The following is a 21781-nucleotide window of genomic DNA, read 5'->3' as shown; positions in this document are numbered from 1 at the left end:
TGTTTATATTGGTGGAAGTTTGTTGACTTTAATTTTTTTTTTTTGAACAGTATGAATTCGGTGTTGCTCTGCCCGGTTGAACAGAAGAACACATCGTGTATTATGTCATGCAAAGAAAAGCTCCCTTCACGGTTCCACTCCGCTTGTTTGCCACCTGAAAGGCGGCAATGTGACACTGTGGGAAACACTCATTGCCCCCTCAACCCCCAAAAGACCCTACGCAGTTAAAAACTGTGCTTAGCTGTTGCAAAGAAAGGCACAAAACAATCGGAACACTGTGTTTCACTCTTGTATCACATCGAGGCAACTTTTGGGGCATTTCAAACTGTAAACAAATAACCAGTCACAATATTATGGCCATTTGACATTGAAACAAACGTGACACTTTTTGGACAGAAATAATCATATTTTACATTACAAATGACAAATTTCAACATAAGTTTAAAGTATGGATTTCCTCACCTTTTGGAAGCGACAAAGTTGTATGATACTTGCTTGGTACATATAGTGTGTGTGTGTGTGTGTGTGTGTGTGTGTGTGTGTGTGGTTAAGAAAAACGTAAATAATATATCAACAGAAAATTTAAAAAAAAGCTTATTTACCCCCCTCGGGTCATTTCAAGATTCACACTTCAAGGTTCAAGTGACCCAATTCGATGGCCCAATCCCATTGCCTCCCACAACAAACAAAAAAAAAAAAAATGCAGGCTGGCTCTTTCTAGTGTTCATAAAATGCCTCCTTTTTGGGTCGAAAAGTTGTCATGTTTTGAAAATAACGATAACATTTTCTTGAAACAAAGTCATAATATTACTAGGTGAAAAAAAAAAAAAATCAAACAAATCATGTGAAAACAGAAATTTCTTTTTCAATTTGAGATTTTGCAGGTGGCAGATTGCCATTCAGTTGACAACTCCACCCACAAAGTCGATCCTCGAACCGCAGCCTCGGGCGTCATGGTGCCATGTGTGTGCATGGGACACCCTTACCTTCGAACGGAAAAATCAGGTGTACGCCGCTACGCTATCCATGAAATAATTGGGCGCATGTATGTGCTGTGTAAATCCATCCCTAATGAGTCAAGTTGGACTTTTGAATCGACTCAGCTACTAGTTTTGAATCGACTCAGCTACTAGTCAACCTCGTGCGCGCGTGCGATGGTAACAACTCCAGCAGGTTTTCCTCCGCGACGAGCCCACTGGTTGTCAACAGAGGACAATCGGCTACCTCCACAGGTAAAGCGTCCAGGCGGTTTCCTTTGAGCTCCAGTCGGATGAGTTGGGCCAAGTTGGCCACCCTGGAGCTCAGGTAAAACAAACAGTTGTTTCCGAGAATCAAAGTCTTCAGTCTTTTACAGGAGAACAGCTCATCCGGTAGGGTCTCTAACGAGTTGAATGCGGCGGAGAAGAAGTGGAGGCCCTGCAGGATGCCCACCTCGGGTGGGATGGCGGTGAGTTGGTTGTGCGAGACGTCCAGGTGCCTCAGCTTGGTGCAGTAGAACATTCGCGGCGACAGCTTCCGCAGTTTATTCCAGCTGACGTCCAGAGTCTCCAGCATGTGCAGCTTGCTGATGTGATCGGGGATGTAGGTGATCTTGTTGTGCCACAGGCGCAGCGTCGCCAGCCGCTGGCAGTGCTGCAGGCTCAGGATCTCTTCCACGGTGGTCAGCTTGTTTTCTTTCAAATCCAACTCCTGCAGGTTGCTCAGGCTGAAGACGGCGCTCGGGATACGCTCCAACTCGCAGCCCACCAGCTCCAGCGAGACTAAGTTGGTCAGCTTCTTCAGGCTGCTGTAGCCTTGAATCTTGGTGCCTTCGTTGTAGATGCTCAAACGCTGCAGCTGCTGCGCGACGTCGCAGATGCTCGCCGGGATCTTCGTCAGGTTGGAGCGCAGGGTGAGGGTCCTCAGGGCTGCAAGCTCTCGAAGGGAGTCCAGGGTGGCACTTCGAGCCACTTCGTTGGTAAGCGGGCCGTTCAGATGCAGCTCCTCCAGCCTTTGCAGGTGGTACATCCATTCAGGGACCTCATCTAGACTTTGAAAGCTCAGGCGCAGGTACTTCAAATGTTCTTTGAGGTGGTTTAAAGCGGGCAGCTGGACCTTAGCCTGGCAGTATATCAGCGACAGATCCTGAAGACTCTCGAGCTTAGCCACGCTGGGCGAAATGGAGACATTTTTAACCTGCTCCAATTTCAGCGACTCGATCTCCGGCAGCTCATAAACCGTATCGGGAAGTCCCGGCAACAGAACCAGGTGGAGCTCCTGTCGGTCATTGGCGTTCTTAGCCAGCCGGGCGCGCAGCTTTTTGGCGGTCCACTCGTAGTTGAGGTTGAGCTGATGGAGTCGGCTCTCGCTCACCTCGGACAGAAAGAAAGCAAATCGTTTGGCGTAGAGGTCGTCGTATTGGTCCACCAGGTGGAGCAGGAAGGCAAAATCATTCTTCACGTCCGGTATGTCGTTGATGCCCGTCTCTAGCCTGACGTGCTCAAAGGAGTAGATCCTCAATGGGCGGTGGAACTGCCAGTACAGCGTGTAGATGCACAAAATCCCGTAGACGGCCACAAAGCAAATGTAGCAATAGGCCAGTTTGGAGAAGAGGTGAGCTTTGTTGTGGTTACAGCAGAAAATATCAAAACCGGTCAGCTCGGGTGGAACCAAACAGCGTACCACAATCTCAATGTTTGGAGACAGTGCCGCGGTGTAGGTGATGATTAAAAGAAACTTGAAGACCTTGAGGGACGTTTGCAGCACATACATAATGTACAAGATGTCCGCCTCCTCCACGTGAGTTCGGAACTTTTTCACTTTCTCAAACAGGGCCTTCGCCTGCTCTCCTTCTTTTTTGTCCAACACGGACGGCGCCGACTGAGACTCTTGAGTCTTCTTATCTGGATTAGACCTGCAGGAGGTGGACCGCTGAAGCAAGGTGGTCTCCTCCTCGTCGGCTCGTCTCTCCGTGGGATCTTTGGATACGGTGTTTCTCCTCCAGCTGACCAACTTTTCCTCGCCCCTTTCCTCAGAAACCTCACTCAAGGCCCTGGTGGTCCAGGGGGAGTCGAAGCATTTTCCCAGGATGGTGACAAAGAGGTCCAGTTTGGAGGACGTCCCGGGGAACTTGAACCAAAAGCTGCTGGTTACCATGAAAATCATGGTGTGGATCACCACCAGGTATGGGAAGTATTTCGCATACCAGTGCACAAAGCGCTCGTAGCAGTAATGGTTGATGAAGACATACTGGTGGATGTCCAGGTCATTCTTGCGACCGAGCACCTCCCGTATGACGGGATGGCTTGGCTTTATATTGAGGCTCTCCCACGTCTGGTTCTTGCCGTAGTTGCGGATGTGGCTGCAGTCGATGGCGCTGGGCGTCGGACTGGTCAATGGACTCGGCAGGCAAGCGATTTTGTCTTGGGTGAGCTGAAGAGAAAGGACGGAAGGATTATTGGGGGACGGGGAAGAGCGGCCCTGTCAAAGTAATTGTCAATATCCAAATTCTGTTTCCACTCTTGCAATTATCGAGCTGTTTTCTGATCGCCGACCTCATGTAACGCTTTATGATCTTTATATTATGCAGACAGCCCACTGAAAGTATGTGGAAGGTTCACTTAGCCAGTGGTAGCTTCATTGTACACTATCTTTGCCAAAATGTAGGTTTACGATAAAGACTGAAGATATGCGGGAATCCTACATTCATTTCGAAAGCCTGAGTTCATCTTTCTAAAGTTTATAACGTAATGACTCCAAAATCTAAGAATGGGGAAGTACAAGATGTACTTTCCACCACAGCAGCCAAACTTTACGATAAGGACTTTCCATTTACGAATGGAAAAGTACTCGCTTTATCAAAACTAGTTAAATTATTTCCAATTGAAGTAATGAGGACGTGTTCGAGATATTTTTTCTATCTGTCCATCCATCTATTTTCTAATCCGCTTATCCTCACGACGGTCGCGGGCGTGCCGGAGCCTATCCCAGATGTCTTCGGGCAGAAGGCGGGGGACACCCTGAACCGGTTGCCAGCTAATCTCAGGGCACACAAAGACGAACAACCATCCGCGCTCACATTCAGACCTAGGGACAATTTAGAGTGTGCCATGAACCTGCCATGCATGTTTTTGGAATGTGGGAAGAAACCGGAATACCCGGAGAAAACCCACGCAGTTCCTGGACCAAAAAAATGCAACCTCCACACAGAGATGCCAGAGCCTGCACCTCTACACTGTGAGGCTGTTTTCTACACTTAAATACACTGTATTAAGAAAATCGAATCCAGTTTTTCCACATTCCGCGGGAGGTCACATTCAACTGTGATTTGTACCTTTGCTCATGATCACTTTGTACCTCAAACAACACACACACACACACACACACACACACACACAAAAGACAAAAAAAAAAACGATAGTGTTGAAAAATATGAAATATAATATACCATATATACAAATATAACTATGGTATTGTTTTGAATTGTACCATTAAAATTGTGAAAAGTAAGTTGGACCTCTGGATCCCTTAAGTAAGTACCTGACAAGTTGAGACGTGTTTCCCTTGTGAGTGTGTGTGTGTGTGTGTGTGTGTGTGTGTGTGTGTGTGCGCGTCCGTGAGTTTCAGGCAACTCCTCTCTTTCAGTCAACAGAGGGAAGGCATCCATCCATCTATTGTGCATGTTATCATTCGGGTCGTGGTGGAGCAAGATCTCAGATAAGTGAGCAAGAGGCAGGAAACACCAGCCAATCGCAGGGCACGTAAAGATATACAAGCATCCAACACTCACTTTCATTCACACCATATGGACGATTCAGACAAGAGTCTTCAAATAACCTGAACCTCAAACTAAACACGCAAGCTCCTCAAAAGCTGGAGTGAAGATTCAAACCCACAACCTCCGCGAGGCAGACGTGGTAAACGACCAGTCGATAATGCCGCACGGGAGGATACATTACCATGTAATATTCCATTTTTTTCAAATGACAGTGAATTCTGGTGTGTGCTATTTTAACATGATGTAGATATGATGACAGGCACAAAGCGTGCGAATTTGGTCATTTGTAGAAGAGACAAAATCTTCTTCTTCTTCTCCTTTCGGCACGTCCCTTTTCAGGGGTCGCCACAGCGAGTCATTAACTCCCATCCGTCCCTGCAAACCGCCCTATCAACTCGCATGTCCGTCTTGGCAAAAGTTTTACGCCGGATGCCCTTCCTGACATAACCCTCCCCATTTCTCCGGGCTTGGGACCGGCACCGGGGAACAGTGTACCCCCAGGGGAGGGCACTGCTCCCTAGCGGCTGGGTTGTAGAAGAGACAAAATAACTTTTTTAAAACTTGAAATGGATCTGTGAAGTTTATTGAACAACAGAAAAATTGACAGTCTCCCTCCCTTTCTTTTTTCATACTACTGGATTTGAAATTTCCTAAATTACGATCGATTAATGGCAGCACATCGGCCTCACAATTCAGAGTTTTGTCAAACTTTCAGCGGCGCTTACCTGCAGGGTGCAGCCAAAGACTCCGATCATGAGCATGGCGACACACAGGTACTCGGAGAAAACATCCCACCACGGCTTGAGGACGCGGTACTTGGAGTTCTGCTCAATGCCGATGTTTCGGAATTCTCCCACTGGGATCATCCTGACTGCTCGTCCACACTGAAGGGAAGAAACCAGAGCGAGAATCGTCTCGTGTGTTTCAAGGTCCTGCGGCCCACAGTGACAAATTATGCATTTGTGGCTTGAATACTAAATACTGGACAGCATGCACCTCTGTGCATGCAGTATGCAAGGAACTGCCTCTTTGTGTGCCCCGATTTTGCCTGCTGACCAGAGCGTTTTTTTTTTTTTTTTTTTTGGTTTATGCGCCCTATCCGTCCGCTAATATGGACTGGTGACCAATCTTTGGCATCTACGCATGATTGGGCACTCGTTTCTATTCTTTCATTTAGTTAGCTGAATTTACCTTATTTTAACACCCCATGACAGTTAAGATTGTGACTGTTGCCTGCAATTAATATTTTATGACATAAGTATTAAGATTCTTATTATTATTATTAATATTGCCCCGGAACAGAGCGCGCACGTGTTTGGTGCAACACAAAACCAGGAGGCAGGATCAGATCAGGTGTATTCCTAGTGGATCAACCAGTTTGACAACAATATGTCAGCCACCAATTTCCCAGTTTCACACACACTCTCAATGTGTCTTTACAGTTTGTGCTATTCCATTAACATTCTGGATTGATAATCCCTCATATGATGAGAGAGAAGTTTGATGCAGTCCATCTATTGTAATGTGAGTATAAGAGGCGTTAAGACAGCCATCTCAGGTGCACGACCTAAAAAAAAAAAATGTTGCGAAATCACCAACATCTCTCGAAGTCGTTCAACCTGACGAACGGACACTTTCTGCCCAAGACTCTGTGATTTGTTTTTCCCAATTCATTGTTATCAATCACAGGCATACTTCAAAACAGACTGATCCAAAATATTGGACTTACCCTGCGTAGTCGACAGGACCTGCAGTGGAATCAGGTAGGTTGTCGGGAGGCTGTCTTCATGGATTCAAAAGAAGAGCGCACCGGTGTCAAGTTGCGCAGCAATGCTGCTTACGCGGAATGACGCTTCAAAAATAAAGGCACTTTGAACAACCTATCCGGAATCAAACACTTCAAAATAAGTTGGTTTTAGAGAAGGGTTAAAGTTGTTAAAGTACAGGAAGTTGTTCGTTTATAGGAAGAATAAGCACTGTCCAATGGATAGTTCTGTGCTTTTATTTATTGTATTATTTTTACAAATCTTTGCCAGGGCGGCACGGTGACCGGTTGCTTGGCATGCCCACCTCACAGTGCAGAGGTCCGGAGTTCGATTCTGGGCTCCGGTCTTCCTGTATGGAGTTTGAATGTTCTCCCCCAGCCTGCATGGGTTTTGTTCGGGTATTCTGGTTTGCTCCCACGTTCCAAGAAACATGCTGGTCGATTAATGGAGCCCTCTAAATCAGGGGTGGCCAACCAGTTGATCGGCATTGACCGGTAGCACGCGAACTGGTCCAAACCCATCGCAGGGTCTAGAGGAAAATAGATTAAAAAAAAAATGTGTCTGTGGGCATGTTATCAATAAATATTTAAATATTTTTGCGTTAGTACACACGACACCCTAAGCAACCTCTCTCAGTTTCACTTTCCCCTAAAAGTATTAAAATATATATATATATATATTTTAACAAAGCAGGTCACCTTTAACCTACGGCGGCGCAACTTGCATCACCGGAAGTTGTTTGCGGTCACCAGTCTGCGATTGCAGTTTGCGATCACAGCTGCTGCCTTATATCTTGTTTATTTTTTATTTCTCTCAGTAAAAGTTTCTTTCATCTGCAATTCACCGATGGCACTGGCAGAGAATGGGAACCTGACGTGCCAGGAGAAAAACAAATTAAAATGATACACGTGAGCTACGATAGTGACGTTGTTGCACTGAAGACGATGACAAAGTTCGTCCCATGCCTCCCTCAGGTCTCGACCAAGGTAAGCGCTGATTCCTTTTTACAAATTCACAAGCTCTTGTATCGACTTTATTTTATTTGTTTCGTTCATGTTATGGCTGTTGCTAATCATGACATGAGTGTGTGTATGCGTGCACGTGCGGTAGCGTTTCGATCCGGGAGGTCGAGCTTGGGTCAAAAAAGGTTGAGCACCGCCTGCTCTTAATCGGCCCTTGGTGTGACTGTGAGTGTGAATGGTCATGTGTGCCCGGCAACTGGTTCAGGTTGTATCCCTTCTACTACCAAAAGTCAGCTGGGAAAGGATCCAGCATGCCCGTACCCCTCGTGAGAATAAGCGGATTAGAAAATGGATGGATGGATGTTTCCCAGGTCAGAGAAGCACTTAAAGGGATCGGACATTTTTCGCTAGCAACCTCAATTTATGTATTTTTTTTCAGGCAATGTATTATTATTATTACTTTGTTTTACATTCAGTAAATAACTAACTGGTTTCAAAACTGTTTGAAGCACAAATAATTTCCTCTGGCCCCTAAGAGACACGTTACACTGTCACATATCAACGACAAATCACAGCTTTTGAAACAAGGCAATGTGTCAGTGTAAGACATCCCCCTTCATAGGGCCCCGTACAAATTGGAATGGACCAGGTAAATCACAAAATACAGTACATATTGCCGTTTATGTTTAAGTGATATTTTGTGAGGAATGCAAAATATATCTTTGCTCTTTCATAATTGAGGAGTTTTTTTGCGGGGTGGGCTTCCCTGGTTCTCCTTGCCTGGTGTCCAGGCAGTTCTAGAAACACTCCTGGAAGGATGAATAAATGCTACATAGTACAGTTTAAAAAGATTCGAACCATGATTTCTTTACGCTGCCACTGAACAAATCGGTTCGCTGTGCACCGTTTGTAACTTTGAAACCTCGCACGTCAAGACCATCATAAACTGAGGACATCTTATAATAGGTGGAAGAAGAAAAAAAAATCTTTTAAATTTGCAGTCTACATAACCAAGACCAATGCTGTACATGTTTGCAGATCACTACAGTCGAGTACAGTTTGTCTCCCTCTGTTGGTATCATTTTTCTTTCTCTGACAAATTGAAACTGTTCAATGAAATTACGTGTGACGTGCAGTGACAATTCCATTTCCATATAACAACAGGACACCGCAATACAATAAACATTTTACTATACAATTATTGTACATACAGGTTTCAGTTGGAAAAATGTACAAAGCAGATTTTAAATACTCAAATTTCCAACCCAGCTACAGATGAACAACAAAATCCCTTTCAAAGTGAACTGAATTCTTTACAAACATCCCCCGGCCCCTTTCAACAGGCATTTCGACGCAACTACAACACATGCTCGTTGCTCAAACACGACACCAGCCTGTTTCAATCAAAAATGTTCAGTTCAGAGGAACACGAAAAGCAAACGAATAAATAAAAAGGTGAGCGCTTCAATTTTGTACAAGAATTATTTGAATTATCACTGTACAAAACATCATGTAGAAACCTTTGTAGCTTAAACGGCTGTTACAAACATTTTTTTTCCCATTTGTCCTATGTTGTCAATTGTTAGCGCGCTTGGACAAAGAAGTCACTTTTTTTTTTTTGAGGTCTGGTGGAAGAAGAAAAGTCAACTTTGTAGTGAGAAATCAGTATTTTTAACCCAAGATGTTTAAAAAGCTACAGTATTAAATTTCCTCATGAATTCACAATCCTTGTCTTGGCACTTTCATTAAAGACCAGGTTTTACCTGTTCAATACGCTGGGGCTGATCTCACATCAAAATGTTACCTGCAGGATTTAAACTTTATTCTGTTATTTTATTCTATTCATTTTCTATGTATGTAGAATTTACTGGACAGGGTCTTTAAGGTAGAAATGTTTTTTTTTTTAATGATGTTTTGGTGCCCTGGTCTTCAAATGAAGATATGCACTTAAAATTGTATTTATTATTTTGTGACCCTTGAGCAATTGCCCCAGGTCTCTGCGCTTGGGCCATAGTAAAACCTCTGAGGAATAGTTAAAAAAAAAAAAAAGCCCCAAGAATATTTAACCCACAAATTCTGATAATATATAGAAATAAACGTTTGTCCGATCAAATGTTTACAATATACTGATCATGGTCCTCTGAGGACTTACAAAAACTCAAATGACCCCCTTCCCCAACAATAGGAAAAAGGTTCCCACACCCACTTTAGATGCTCTGCATCAATTCCAACTCAATTCTGAATTTATGACAAATAACTAAAATTTGACATTAATTTAACGGAGCATTTTGTCCACAATTATGTTAGTGCTGATTACCAAATTCAAATGAGTTTGGATTTGCTGATTCGGGATGAGAAAGTCTTCTAATTTGAGACCTCCGTTATCATGGGAACCTTTGATTTTGCCCCTCAGTACACTGATGTTAACACACACACGTGAACATGCATGACGCTGGCACTTAAGCAGTGACAAAAAAAAAAAAAAAAAAGGTGACTTTGAATTCTATGAGATGGTTTAAACAATATTCCGCCCTCAAATCACCCTTTTGCACAGGTTTACCCCCTCTTTTAGCGAGAAATAAACAGCCCCTGATGGACCGGTGCATGCGTGCAGCCCTTTTTCGTCCAATCTGGAAGATTCGGCTTCGTTCGCCGACTTTGAACGCCAGAAGTGAGCACAGAGACGGACTGAGGTCTTGCTGGATTTGGCAGAACACAAGTCAGGTTCCAAAGAAGGTCGCCATTGATTAGACTGCTGCCGACAGTGGACTTCAGACCTTTCAAGTTATAATACTGATTTGGTATTAGCTCCAGAATCGATGTGTAGGTGTATGTGAAGTGGGAAATGGGGAGGGGGGCGGGGTTACAGTGTGCTGTACTGCCGATTGTGTGGTGAAGCTTCGTCACGCTCTCGCTCGGGTGTGGGATACTGAGGCGGGTCCTTTTGGCAGGGCTCCATGGTGACGGCCACGCCAACGCCGCTGCGCCCTGATGTCATGTGTGTTACCTCCGACCAAGTGTCCTTCTCGGGGTCGTAACACTCCACGCTGTCAAGGAACGTGCTGCCGTCGTAGCCTCCTGTCAACACAAACAATGTTTTCAATCATTTTTGAATATGTTTGTTTAGTTTGCCTTAGAGGGGAGACATAAAAACTATGGATATCCTGATCACATTTTTGGGGCACCTGAGTCCAAATCTTAAGTATCTGCCGATACCGAGTCCCGATCCGATACTCGACAATGCATTACAATAAAAAATCAATCTGAATTTTCTCAATTAAATACATTGTTTTACATTTGTACATATATATGGGCTACTCCACCAAGTTAATAGCAATTGCTTTTTTTAAAAGTTTTTAAACTTTTTTTTTTCTTTTCTTCAGTTTTTGTAAACCGCACACATCTTGAACAACACAAAAGACAAGCTCAGTTTTTCCATTATATTGTTTCAAAGTGATGGCTTGGAAGTATTTCCTGTAATTGTGACTTTACGACTGTGCTAAATTAAGTTTGGGATTGGACGACTACGTGGTTTTACTATGCCGCGTTTTGAATTACAAATTCGAGTTACGTCACTGCCAAAGGAATGGAATTTTTTTTTCGTGAACCGAGGCCGCCCTTCGCACTGTTTCCAAGTATATTTTGTATTTAAAATAGAGGTAGTTCTGTGCTTTGCGGTGCTCCTCACCCAAAACATAGATGCGTCCGTGTAAAGCAGTGACTCCCAGAGCACTGCGTCGGTGCCGCATCGAGGCAGCAAAGCTCCACGTATCTGTTTCCACGTTGTAACGTTCCACCGTGTTCAGTTGGTTTGTGCCATCATACCCGCCCATCACAAAGATATGATTGCCCAGAGCGCAAACACCTGTGAGAAAGATATACTGTTGGTCAATGATGGTCTTTTGTGAAGAGACCCAACTTTGCGTTTGGTACTCACCGGCTCCCGACCGCATGGTGTTCATTGAGGCCATGGTCTTCCACTCGTCTCTCTCTGGGTTGTAGCACTCGCATGAGCTGAGCCGGCTGGCCCCGTCAAAGCCGCCCACGGCGTACAGTAGCCTGTTTATGACGGCCACGCCCACCCCGATACGCCGAGTCAACATGGGGGCAACCAGCTGCCACTGGTCCTTTTCTGGATCATACCTACCGAGAGGATGCAACGCATGCTAATCACCTTAGCTGTGTTATCATTCTCCATTAATCATATTCTTGCTACCGCTAGCTGCTAGCGACAAATGCAGGTCAAAGTCATTATCCTGCCTCGCGTAACTCTTTTTGGCAATGATCAGAAACAGTGAAAAATCTGTGATTTGAAGTTTTCCTACACAATGTGTTTGGATGAGGTGCAAAATGCAAAATGCGCACACGCTTTATTTTGAGCCGTGCTACACAATTTCTGCATGCATTAATAATGTTATACATGTCTGTTATGTCTTAACTGACATACTCTATGAGCACCGTTCACTTACCTTTCTACACTGTTGTGATGAATGCACCCGTGAGATCCACCCACCGCATATATCATGCAGTCGATGACTCCCACTCCTATTCGGTTTCTGGGCACGCTCATGGGCGCACACGGCAACCAGCAGTTGTTCATGGGGTTGTAGCAGTCCAGTGAATTGGAGTCCATGTTGCCATCGGGGGCGTTGTTTCTCCCACCCACCGCGTAGAAAAGCCCACTGATGACACAAGCTGCCAGGCCACTGCGAGGTACCTGCAGGTCTGCGAGCCTGAGCCAGGACCCCGTGCCAGGATTGTATGCCTCCAGGTAGCTGAGAGATTGCTGGAAGTAGCCCCCGGCTGTGTAGATGAGCTGTGGCACCTTGGGGGTTCGGCAAGAGTTGACTTTGGTGGGCTTGTGCAGGGTGAGGTCCTGGAAGATTTGTGCAAGGTAGTCTTTACACTGGGGGTCCCAGTCGAGAGACTGGAGCTGCGCCTTCAGGAAGTTGGGGGTGAGGGAATGGCAGCGGACAGCGTGGAGTAAGGCCTGGACGTACGGCCGACGGTTCTCTCGGTCGTAGCGCACCCAGGCCTCGCACGCTCGGAAGACTTCAGACTCGCAGCGCACGTTGAGCTCGTCGCGGCTGATGAGGTTCACCAGCTGGCAGTGGGACAAGTTAAAAAACTCCTCCTGTGTCGCCACCTGGAAAAGAGGATGATGGAAACCAACTTTGAACTCGGGCTGCAAAAATCAATCAATTTCAAATCAACATTGTGACGTATATACGTACATGCCAATGCAATTTTCAAATTTCAAAGGTGGCAAGATAAGTTCAGTGTTTAAGAAATATAGGCACAATAGAAAATGGATGGACGCTAGACTTTTTGGTTCGAATTTTGAGTATGAAAAGACTGCAAGTCTTTATTGCCTTTGTTTTAGTATAGGACTAACCTATAAATCGCCAAAAAAAAAAGAAAAAAAGAAAAAGGCAAGCTGCAATGTACCTCTAGCCGTTAACTCAACGAGAAAAACTGACACACAAATACCAAAATGCAAACTGTTCAACAAAACCAATTCAATTTTTTACATTGTCTATTCATTTATAACATTTATAAAAAATAAAAGTAAAAACCCTTTGGGTTTTTTTTTTTTGGTGGGCGGTGAAAGGAGTAATGACATTTCAATGAAATTCAATGGGGAAGATTACTTTGGCAAACAATTAAATTGATTTACAATCTCGGTAATGGAACAAATCAAATTTGCAAGTCACGGTGCCCCTGTAAAACGATCTGTCTGATGAGTACCTGGCTGAAGTTCATGTAGATGTATTCCCGAGCCTTCTGGTGAAGCTCCGTGCAGCCGATTTGCTCAGCGAAACTGGCGATGCCGATGGCGTTACTGGGGTCGAGTTGCTGGACCAGGAAGTCACAGCAGGCCTTGACGACGCTATCTATCTGGTACATGACGGCACCGTTCATCACGTGGATCACGCACTTTTCCCCAACGGAGATACTGGCTGTGTAGGCAAACTCGATCAGTCGGTTCATCACCTGTATAACCACAAGGACAGAACATGATGCATATTTGGGAAAGGGAATCATCTCGCTAAGTCAAGCTAAATTTGGTGGGGGGTGGAGGCATCATGGTTAGCCCCACGAGTCAAATTTCATACAGTTTGGGAGGCCAACCAAATTGCACCAAATTGTTCTGAAATAGGCGAGTCACATAAAATGTGGATTTCAAACCATGATGGCAAATCTCATGAGAGTGAGCATCTCAATGATTAACCTTTGTTACACAAAGCCACCGCAGGGTACCGGCGATGACCACAGATTTGAGCTGTCGCCACCATAAAACTGCACGGCCGTCGTTTTCGGTAACGTTTTACGCTTTCAGTAACATTTTAACGCTGTCACAGAAATGCAAAAACAAAGTTAACCATTGTTGAATGTGGTGGATAGAAAGGCTTACTGATGGCCAAGTCGATGAATAATTTGCCCTTAAAAACCATCTCAACTCAAAAGTGTTTCAGGTAAACACTGTAGAGTAAACCTGGACAACAAACAAACGGTACAGGATAGGGGGGTTCCTCGGTTCATGACGATGTGTGTGTGTGTGTGTGTGTGTGTGTGTGTGTGTGTGTGTGTGTGTGATGACTAGAATCCGCATACGTCTGTGTGTAGAAAAAAAAAAATCTGAAACTGCATTTAAGGGTGGCACAATACTGGCTGTCCATATATGGCCCAGAGTTGTAAATTGATTTCTGGGCCACATACTTCATCCAACAACTGGCCCACATCTGGTTTGCCAGAGCCAAGCCAGTGCCTCCTTTGCCACTCCTGGGCCATGTTCGGCCCACATGCCTTATGCCAGTGCTGACGCAATGCCATCTGTGCCAGCTTCATGCCGAATCTGGGCCAAATGTCTTTGTTGACTGGGTAGGTATAAACTACAACACGTTCCCCAAAAATTCAGGTGAGGAACATTGTCAACCAAAACCCTGCGCTGTGGCATAGTATCGTGTCTGAATGCTCAGTGCAGTGTACCGCAATATAATGAGGGTTCGACATTGATGGTGGCCCAATGGCCCGTGGCCACAATGTCACTGCACGTCAGCCTAACAGTGCAGGGGTGCAGGATTCGATTCCGGCTCTGGCCTTCCAGTGTGGAGTTTGCATGTTCTTCCCGTGCCCGCGCGGGTTTTCTCCGGGTACTCCGTTTTTCCTCCCACATTACCAAATGCATGGCAGGTTAATGGAACACTCTAAATTGACCCTAAGTCTCAGCGCTATGTATGCCCTGCGATTGGCCAGCCTACTGCCCGAACACGAGATAGGTTCCAGGACGCCGCAACCCTTATGAGGATAAGCGGCTTTGAAAATGGATGGATCTATGTGACCTTACTATTCAACGCATCTCATGTGTCAAATCAAACATGATGTGAATTAGGGGGCGGGGTGTCTCACCTTGGGGTGGATGCCCTCGATGGGCACCAATTCCATGCCGCACTCCTTCAGGCCATTGGTGAACATGGCCCTGAAGACGGGCGACGATGACGCCAGCACCACTTTGTGAGCCACGAAGTCCACGGCCTCCAGGTCCCGGTAGCGCACGCGCAGGGTCACGTCGCAGAGCTGGCGCTCCAGACGCAGCTCGTTCATGATGGTGAAGGCGGCGGCCGTGTGGCTCTCGAGCGTGTAGCTGAAGACACGGTGGCCGTTGCGCGTGGACGGAGTCACCAGCGCTTTGCATTCTGTCAGGCACTCTGACATTTCCTTCCTTGTCTCCTCCTCAGTCTCTCGCACAAGAATAGTTTGGCGGTATCATGGCACCACTGGGCAAGCGCGGGTGAAATTAGGTGGATCCTGTGGTTTAGCTGACTTTTGAGTCAAATTTATGGAGAAACAATGACTCTTTTGTTGAGTTCAGTACCTGTGTCAAGCTTTATGACTCAGTGCGGAGTTACCTGAGACCTCGCAGGTGCTTGGAACTGCTACGTGACTCAGTTCCAACATACCGCTCATTGAACTTGAGAATTCCATTGACCAACGAGGGAAAAATGTGGCCGAAAAATGACAGCAAAATGCAACAGCTTCAACGGGAACGACTTTAGACTCTTTGTGCCATCAAAACAGCTTTGCGAACAAGTTTTTTAACTCTGATGGGAAAAGACAATGTAGTCCAATGTTTGTAAAATCAACGTTTTGTTGTTCTTGACAGCCCATTTAACCGGTTTGGTGGAAAGTTTTCAATCAACACACTGAAAAACAGTAATATCGGGGGGGGATGTCTGAAAAGATAGGGGGGGGGGAAGAATTTACGCGTCTCTTCACAGAAACAGAAGTTAAAAAAACAAAAAAACAAGTTTCGTGTCCCAAATGGTGTTGAAGGAATAACTTGGCAGTTTTTCTGAAATGGAAGTCTGGGAGAAGCTATTTGTTAGCTTTTGTTTTGGAATCCTTCCAGTGCAGTCGCTTGTGGGCAACAGGGAGCAGTCCGCAACAACTAACACCTGGAAAGAGAAGGGAGAAAGTGAATTCAAATACTCCATACACTTAATACGGTGTCAAAATACATCTTTGTGTGTGCTCACTTAACGCCAATGAACACAATCTTATGTTGCCCGTACGACATGACACAGCACAAGTGCATCGACGCAAGTTATTCCGAGTGCGATCGACACTTCCTTCTTATCATGACGCCCATGCCGCCTGAAGTCATCGCAGCACAGATTATAAACTCCCTCCTCACACATGCGACATAGCTGAGGCGCATTAGTTGAAGGTGACGTGTATGAGACAGGGGGAAAAAAAAAAGCACGAAGCGCTCTGACCAAGCAAAACGGGTTTTTACAGTCCTCTTCAGTAACAAGGATAAAAATAAAATCAAAAAGCGAAACGAATAAATGATGTGGTGCCAGGTGGTAACGCTGAATGATTTTATGTAACAGGGGCGGCTTACAGGAAACCTAATTCAATCGCGTATGCATTTGGGGTGCTTTCAACACGAGGACAGTGACTGCTTGAAGACGTGGCCTGAGCCCCCCTTGCAAGCAAACTCTGGCACAGCCCAAATGTGAACACTACACGCAATTTACACTGCAACTTAGCGGAATTAAAAAGTATCACAAATCACAAATATATCACCACAATACAGTCATCAGAAGTCCGTGTATGTACAATCAATCTTTTTTTTGAAGCTCTTTGTGTAATCTCAGCTGGTAAAAAAATCTTACCACGTAAGCAATGAGCACGTGTAATTCCGCAGATAGTATGATCATTTTGAACGCAATATATTACAATGTCCAATGACGCTGGAACTTTATCCATATTTATTTTACTAAGCACCGGGCAAACCGAGATTAAATTTGTAAAACAAAAATGCATGCATTTAATTTTTTTTTTTTTTTTTTACTTTTGGGTCGTGAGCAGAGTGATAAAATATTTGTGTAAACACAGCTTTAGGTTGTAGCTGAACTATACATTTAATGGTAGCTGAACAAGTGCACGCATACTTTGGAAGTTAAACATTGGGTGTGACTGAAATGAAGTCACACTCAGCATGACTCAGTCTTTTATTTTTCCTGGTGTGAAATAATGACAATAAATAATGAATGCGAGCCAAAAAAATGACTCGAGTCGACTTGAGTCAAAATATTATTTTATATGCTTAACCCAACTGCAGTGCTTCGTGCTAAGCCTGGTGAACTTTATTGGGTCACAGCTGGACTTCAACCAGCAAAGATTCGGTTCACAGCGGGAGCACTTGAACAAGATGATTTTTTTTTTTTAAATGGAACAATGTGAACGGAGTTTGTCTGACAGAGCCGACAAAAAAGTCCTTGCCAAAAGAGATTTCTGATCTTTATATGGAGGCATGTGCTTAAATCCCCACTCCTGACAGGTCAGTTGGCCGCAGAGCTCATTCGGGCAGAGCATGAGAGTGAATCACAAGCTTGTGTTTTCAAACCTGGCGTTGGGGGGAACTACTTCGGGCAACTGCCAATGCGGTACCCCACAGGAAGGCTAAAGAAGTCGAATTGTCTCGGGTATGTTTCTCCTGGCTGCTGCATTTACACCCGAGGTCACCCGACTCCTCTTTGGAAAGCTGTTGCCTGCTCTCTGGTGTTTGACAAACTGCTCAGGTCAAAATGCAGTCTTACTCAAATAGTTCCATTCACACATCACAGTGATATGAAACATGTTGCCACTGATGTATTGTTTTGCTTACATGTCTCTTCAGCCTGAAAATACACATAACACAGCGTCACGGAATCACCGACCATATAGGTTCAGCTTGGCATGCTGCGGTTTGTGATGTTTTTGCACAAGTTCCTGGTACCGGCTTAACACTTAGTATGTGATTCACAATGAGCTGACAACATGGAAAATGTATTCATTGTTCAGGAAAAAGTCAAGAGGCAAACATTTTGATACGTCAGGCAATAATGTGATCCAGTTTCGTGTGGCACAATTACTATTTTGCCGATTATGTTACTTAATATGTGAGCTAATTGGCTCATTTGCCTCAATGACAGATAAGTCACCCAAAAAATGGATTATTCAAAGGCAGAGACAAATATTGAGTTTGAGTTGTATTCTAATATTGCACCACATGGGAGATCCCTTCATAAAATATCTTCAAGATTTCAGCATGGGGTTTTGAGTGCTAAAATGTACTTTTTTTTTTTTTTGCCGAGCTGAACAATTATTTGAATACAAATCAGCATTGCAATGTAGTAGAATGCAATTTTTCTAAATCGCAAAGCTTGCAATTTACCACAAGGCAAGAAGTTTTGCTCTCCCTGACTGAGATGAAAAAAACTGAATTTTACGTAAAAAAAATCACCTCCCCACGACAAGCAGTACTCTAAATCGGCACTTTTATTATCCTCCAAAGCATTCATTACGCCGACACCTGCTTCAATGATGTGCCTTATGTCACGAGTCATCAAAAGGCGAGGAGTTCATGGTTAGGTCTCTAAATTTGGTAGCAATGCTCGAATGTTTTTTCAAACATGAGGCCTAGAGGCCAGATCCCGTTCGCCACATCATTTGTTATGGTCGACTAAAGCAATTAAAGTCTGTCTACCATGTGTCTTGCTAAATTGATTTGCTCTCTTCATTTTGGCAGAAAATCTGTATTACGTACCTGTTCTAACTAAAAAAAAATATATATATATATATATATATAGACAGCACAAGTATTCTTTCATTAAGGCCCATCCTTGATAATTGACACTATTTTCCATGAATTCTAATGTCAGTCCATTCGTTAAAATCTATGAGAAGAATTACATGGAGGGGAAATGTACTGTACAGGCATATGTAATAAAAATACGATTATACATTTATATATTTTGACAGTCATAATGACCCTCTGAGGGAAATCATGACTACAAAGTGGTCCGTGGTGAAAAATAGTTTTTACACCGCTGGACGGGAGGATCCAATTTGGAGTATTTCGAGAAGCTTTAGTATTTGTATTCCCCAAGTTCAACCCAGTTTATAATTCCCACTTTGTGTCCCTCAGCCCAGTTCCACGATGGCCTCTACAGGCTTCCTCTGAAAAATGCACAACAATGCAGCTGTTGGGAGTTCGAAGCGCTGACTGTAAATGGTCAAACGAGGACAAGCCACTAAAGTGGGATACGTTTGATCACTGGCATATTGGCACCGAGTTACTGGGTGACTCATCCTGAACTCTTCACGGTGAAACTGAATGTACCAAAATATGACCCACAAGTGAAGCCAGCTCTTACATAATGAATTTACACAGAATGGGACCGCCGCGTACTCGATACAGTACACACCATTCATAGCTTCTGCTTTATTCTTTTTTTTTTTTTTTTTTTTTTTTTTTTAAATTCAGCCATTCCCATCCACATCCGCGTCCACATGCTGCATTTGGCGCTTGATTTGCTCGTAAACACCAGCGGTAAAGCGCTGAAAATCAAGATGCAGCGAAATTAAGCTAAATTCATCGAAGCCTTAATGTAGCGCTACGAAAACCCCGAACTCGTCCCTGACTGACACGGGTAAGGTTCGCTGTTCAGTTTAATCAAAGTGAACGAGCTACCTTCTGATAATAACAACAGACGGTAGCTAGCTGCATTGAATCGCTTCAAGAACAAGCACGCAAAATCGGGTCCGACTAGTCGTGTTGTAATGGTATAATAAGCACCTCGATTTCGGTAATAGCCGCATTAAAGTCAAACTTGAGTTTAAAATCTGTCAGAAAATTACTCACGTCGCGTAGCCGAGTTCCTCCATGATAAACTGTGCGCCACATAAGAAGGGGGGAGGAGGGGGTGGAAGCGCCGGGAGGGGGGCGGTGCGTGTGGGGGAAGCGGTAACTCACCATGACTAAGCATTGTACGAGGGCCTCCTCTCCCCTTCACAATAAGAGTGAACGGCCGTGGCCTCAGTTGACACGCAACGACGGTCAATGGGATCTAATAGATGCAAGCTTTTATTGACAAAGGATTGGGTCAGAGTGAAAGTACTGTCATGGAAAACAGCCAGCTCAGTCAAACTCACGAACGAGGGCAAGTTCAACATGACAGCCTCGACCAAAGCAGCCAATTAACTTGGGTTGTGTATCGTAATGTAATTGTTTTTTTATTTATTATGATGTTGGAATGTAGAAGTACATGCACATTTAGAAGTGTCACCACCCAAAAAAAAAAACCAAAACAAAACCCAAAACTATTCACAGTTGGTAAATTTAATTTTCACGAACCATGTAGATTCATGTAAAAGTTAAACACTTCTCACATTACAAATTCTGTTACATTACCTTTAATTGTAAATTACTGTTACCAAATCACAGATCACACAAATAATTTCTCACACTAATTAGCAATGTTTGACCATGTTTGAATATATATTCATTCATTCCAAATTATCAAATCTACATCTTAAGGAAATCACAATGCCTTAGGGATGCAGGCTGTTCATATGGTCCCTGGGGATGACGTGGTGCCTGCCAGAACCATGTTAGTGACCCCAGATTCAGAGTTTCCTCTACACTGAACCTAACATGCATTTCTTAGGATTGTGGAACCTAGCCAGAGTGCCCAGGGAATATGAATGGTGATCAGCAAAAGTGACATTTTTGATTGCCAGGTTCGGCTGATTAAACCACAGGTGTCAAACTCCGCATGTTTTCCATCTCTCCTTGTTGTAACACACCTGATTCAAATGATCAGCAAGCTCTGCAGAAGCCTGATATCGATCCTGTTCATTTGAATCAGATATTGAATCAGGCGCCTCGGCTATGTTGTGTTATGTATATTGTCTGTGGCGTTTCCCACAACTTTACACAATTGACGTTTAGTATCTTTGCATCAGCAGTTGAATGCTGTAAAAATGTCTATGAGCAATTAAGATGATACGTTTTTATGCAATGATTAACTGTTTTACTTTGATAGTCATTTGGTGGCCCTTCGGCATAAATTCCCACCCTAAAGGTGGCAGGATACATAACTGTCTATTCTACTTACAACCACAAGGTGGCAAGAAACACTGTAGATCAGGGGTCACCAACCTTTTTGAGAATGAGAGCTACTTCATGTGTCCTGATAGTGTGAAGGGCTATCAAATTGATACACGTCTGAAATAACATTTGTACAAATTACATTTAATAATATTAGAATGTGTTATTTTTAATACTTAATGATTTTAATTTTCAGGCTCTGATCATCTTAAAGATGTCTCACAATTCTGCCCGTGTTTGCATTTTTAAATAATTTCTACTAGTAAATCACAATCCTAGCACTGGCAGGCTATTGGTGTGGTCCTCACGGGCTACTTGGTGCCCGCGGGCACCACATTGGTGACCCCTGCTGTAGATGCATGCAGGGCGACTAATGTTCGTTTCAATCACAGCTCACACTGTTAGGCCGATGTGACATGATCTGAGTGAGCATGGCATTTTATCCTACTAATCTTGTATTTTATCTTTTTATCAATTTTTAAACACATCCATCCATCCATTTTCTAATCTGTTTATCCTCACAAGGGTTGCGGGCGTGCTGGAGCCCATCTCAACTGTCTTTGGGCAGTAGGCGTGGTACACCCTGAACTATTTGCCAGCCAATCGCAGCTGATTAAACACATAACTTTCAAAATGTAATTTGATAAGAAACAAAGCAATGATATGATCTGACAAGCCTTGAAAAGGCCTTTCCTTTAAATTCCTCACTCAGTTGACTGCCCAAATCTGTCTTTCCTTCCACTCAATTGATCCCAGTTGACTACGATGGGTCCTTGCAGACATATTTTTCCAGTTAATTATTCTAAGGCTGCTCTGAGATAGGTTTGGTGTTATGTTTTCTGTTATAAATATTGTG

The 21781-nt window shown here is 44.1% G+C and overlaps 2 protein-coding genes and 1 long non-coding RNA gene across 5 annotated transcripts; all 3 read right to left on the bottom strand.

Annotated features, from left to right (window-relative positions):
* Positions 1–32: 32 nt before the first annotated feature.
* On the bottom strand, positions 33–6598 carry LOC109511222 (volume-regulated anion channel subunit LRRC8C). Of its 2 annotated transcripts, XM_019862102.1 has the most exons (4): positions 6486–6588; positions 6050–6117; positions 5482–5640; positions 33–3411 (listed from the first exon to the last, which is right to left on the bottom strand). In XM_019862102.1, exons 3-4 carry the CDS (start codon positions 5620–5622, stop codon positions 1123–1125), a joined length of 2430 nt encoding a protein of 809 aa, XP_019717661.1. In that variant the 5' UTR covers positions 5623–5640; positions 6050–6117; positions 6486–6588; the 3' UTR covers positions 33–1122. The 2 variants fall into 2 exon arrangements, with proteins under 2 accessions (XP_019717661.1, XP_019717660.1); XM_019862101.1 differs by lacking the exon at positions 6050–6117 and having other exon boundaries at positions 6486–6598.
* LOC109511226 (uncharacterized) lies at positions 33–21459 on the bottom strand. The gene is made up of 2 exons (XR_002167272.1): positions 21412–21459; positions 33–673 (listed from the first exon to the last, which is right to left on the bottom strand). It is a non-coding gene; the product is annotated as an uncharacterized LOC109511226 (long non-coding RNA).
* keap1b (kelch-like ECH-associated protein 1b) lies at positions 8657–19765 on the bottom strand. Of its 2 annotated transcripts, none has more exons than XM_019862103.1 (7): positions 19678–19765; positions 14895–15940; positions 13233–13478; positions 11954–12630; positions 11422–11627; positions 11173–11349; positions 8657–10562 (listed from the first exon to the last, which is right to left on the bottom strand). In XM_019862103.1, exons 2-7 carry the CDS (start codon positions 15198–15200, stop codon positions 10348–10350), a joined length of 1827 nt encoding a protein of 608 aa, XP_019717662.1. In that variant the 5' UTR covers positions 15201–15940; positions 19678–19765; the 3' UTR covers positions 8657–10347. The 2 variants fall into 2 exon arrangements, with proteins under 2 accessions (XP_019717662.1, XP_019717663.1); XM_019862104.1 differs by lacking the exon at positions 19678–19765 and adding an exon at positions 16022–16194.
* Positions 21460–21781: the final 322 nt, after the last annotated feature.

This window comes from Hippocampus comes, unplaced genomic scaffold, assembly GCF_001891065.2.
Source record: "Hippocampus comes isolate QL1 unplaced genomic scaffold, H_comes_QL1_v1.1 scaffold7, whole genome shotgun sequence".
Lineage (NCBI taxonomy): Eukaryota > Metazoa > Chordata > Actinopteri > Syngnathiformes > Syngnathidae > Hippocampus > Hippocampus comes.
Note: the sequence above shows the minus strand (reverse complement) of the source record. Positions and strands in the feature narration are given on the sequence as shown.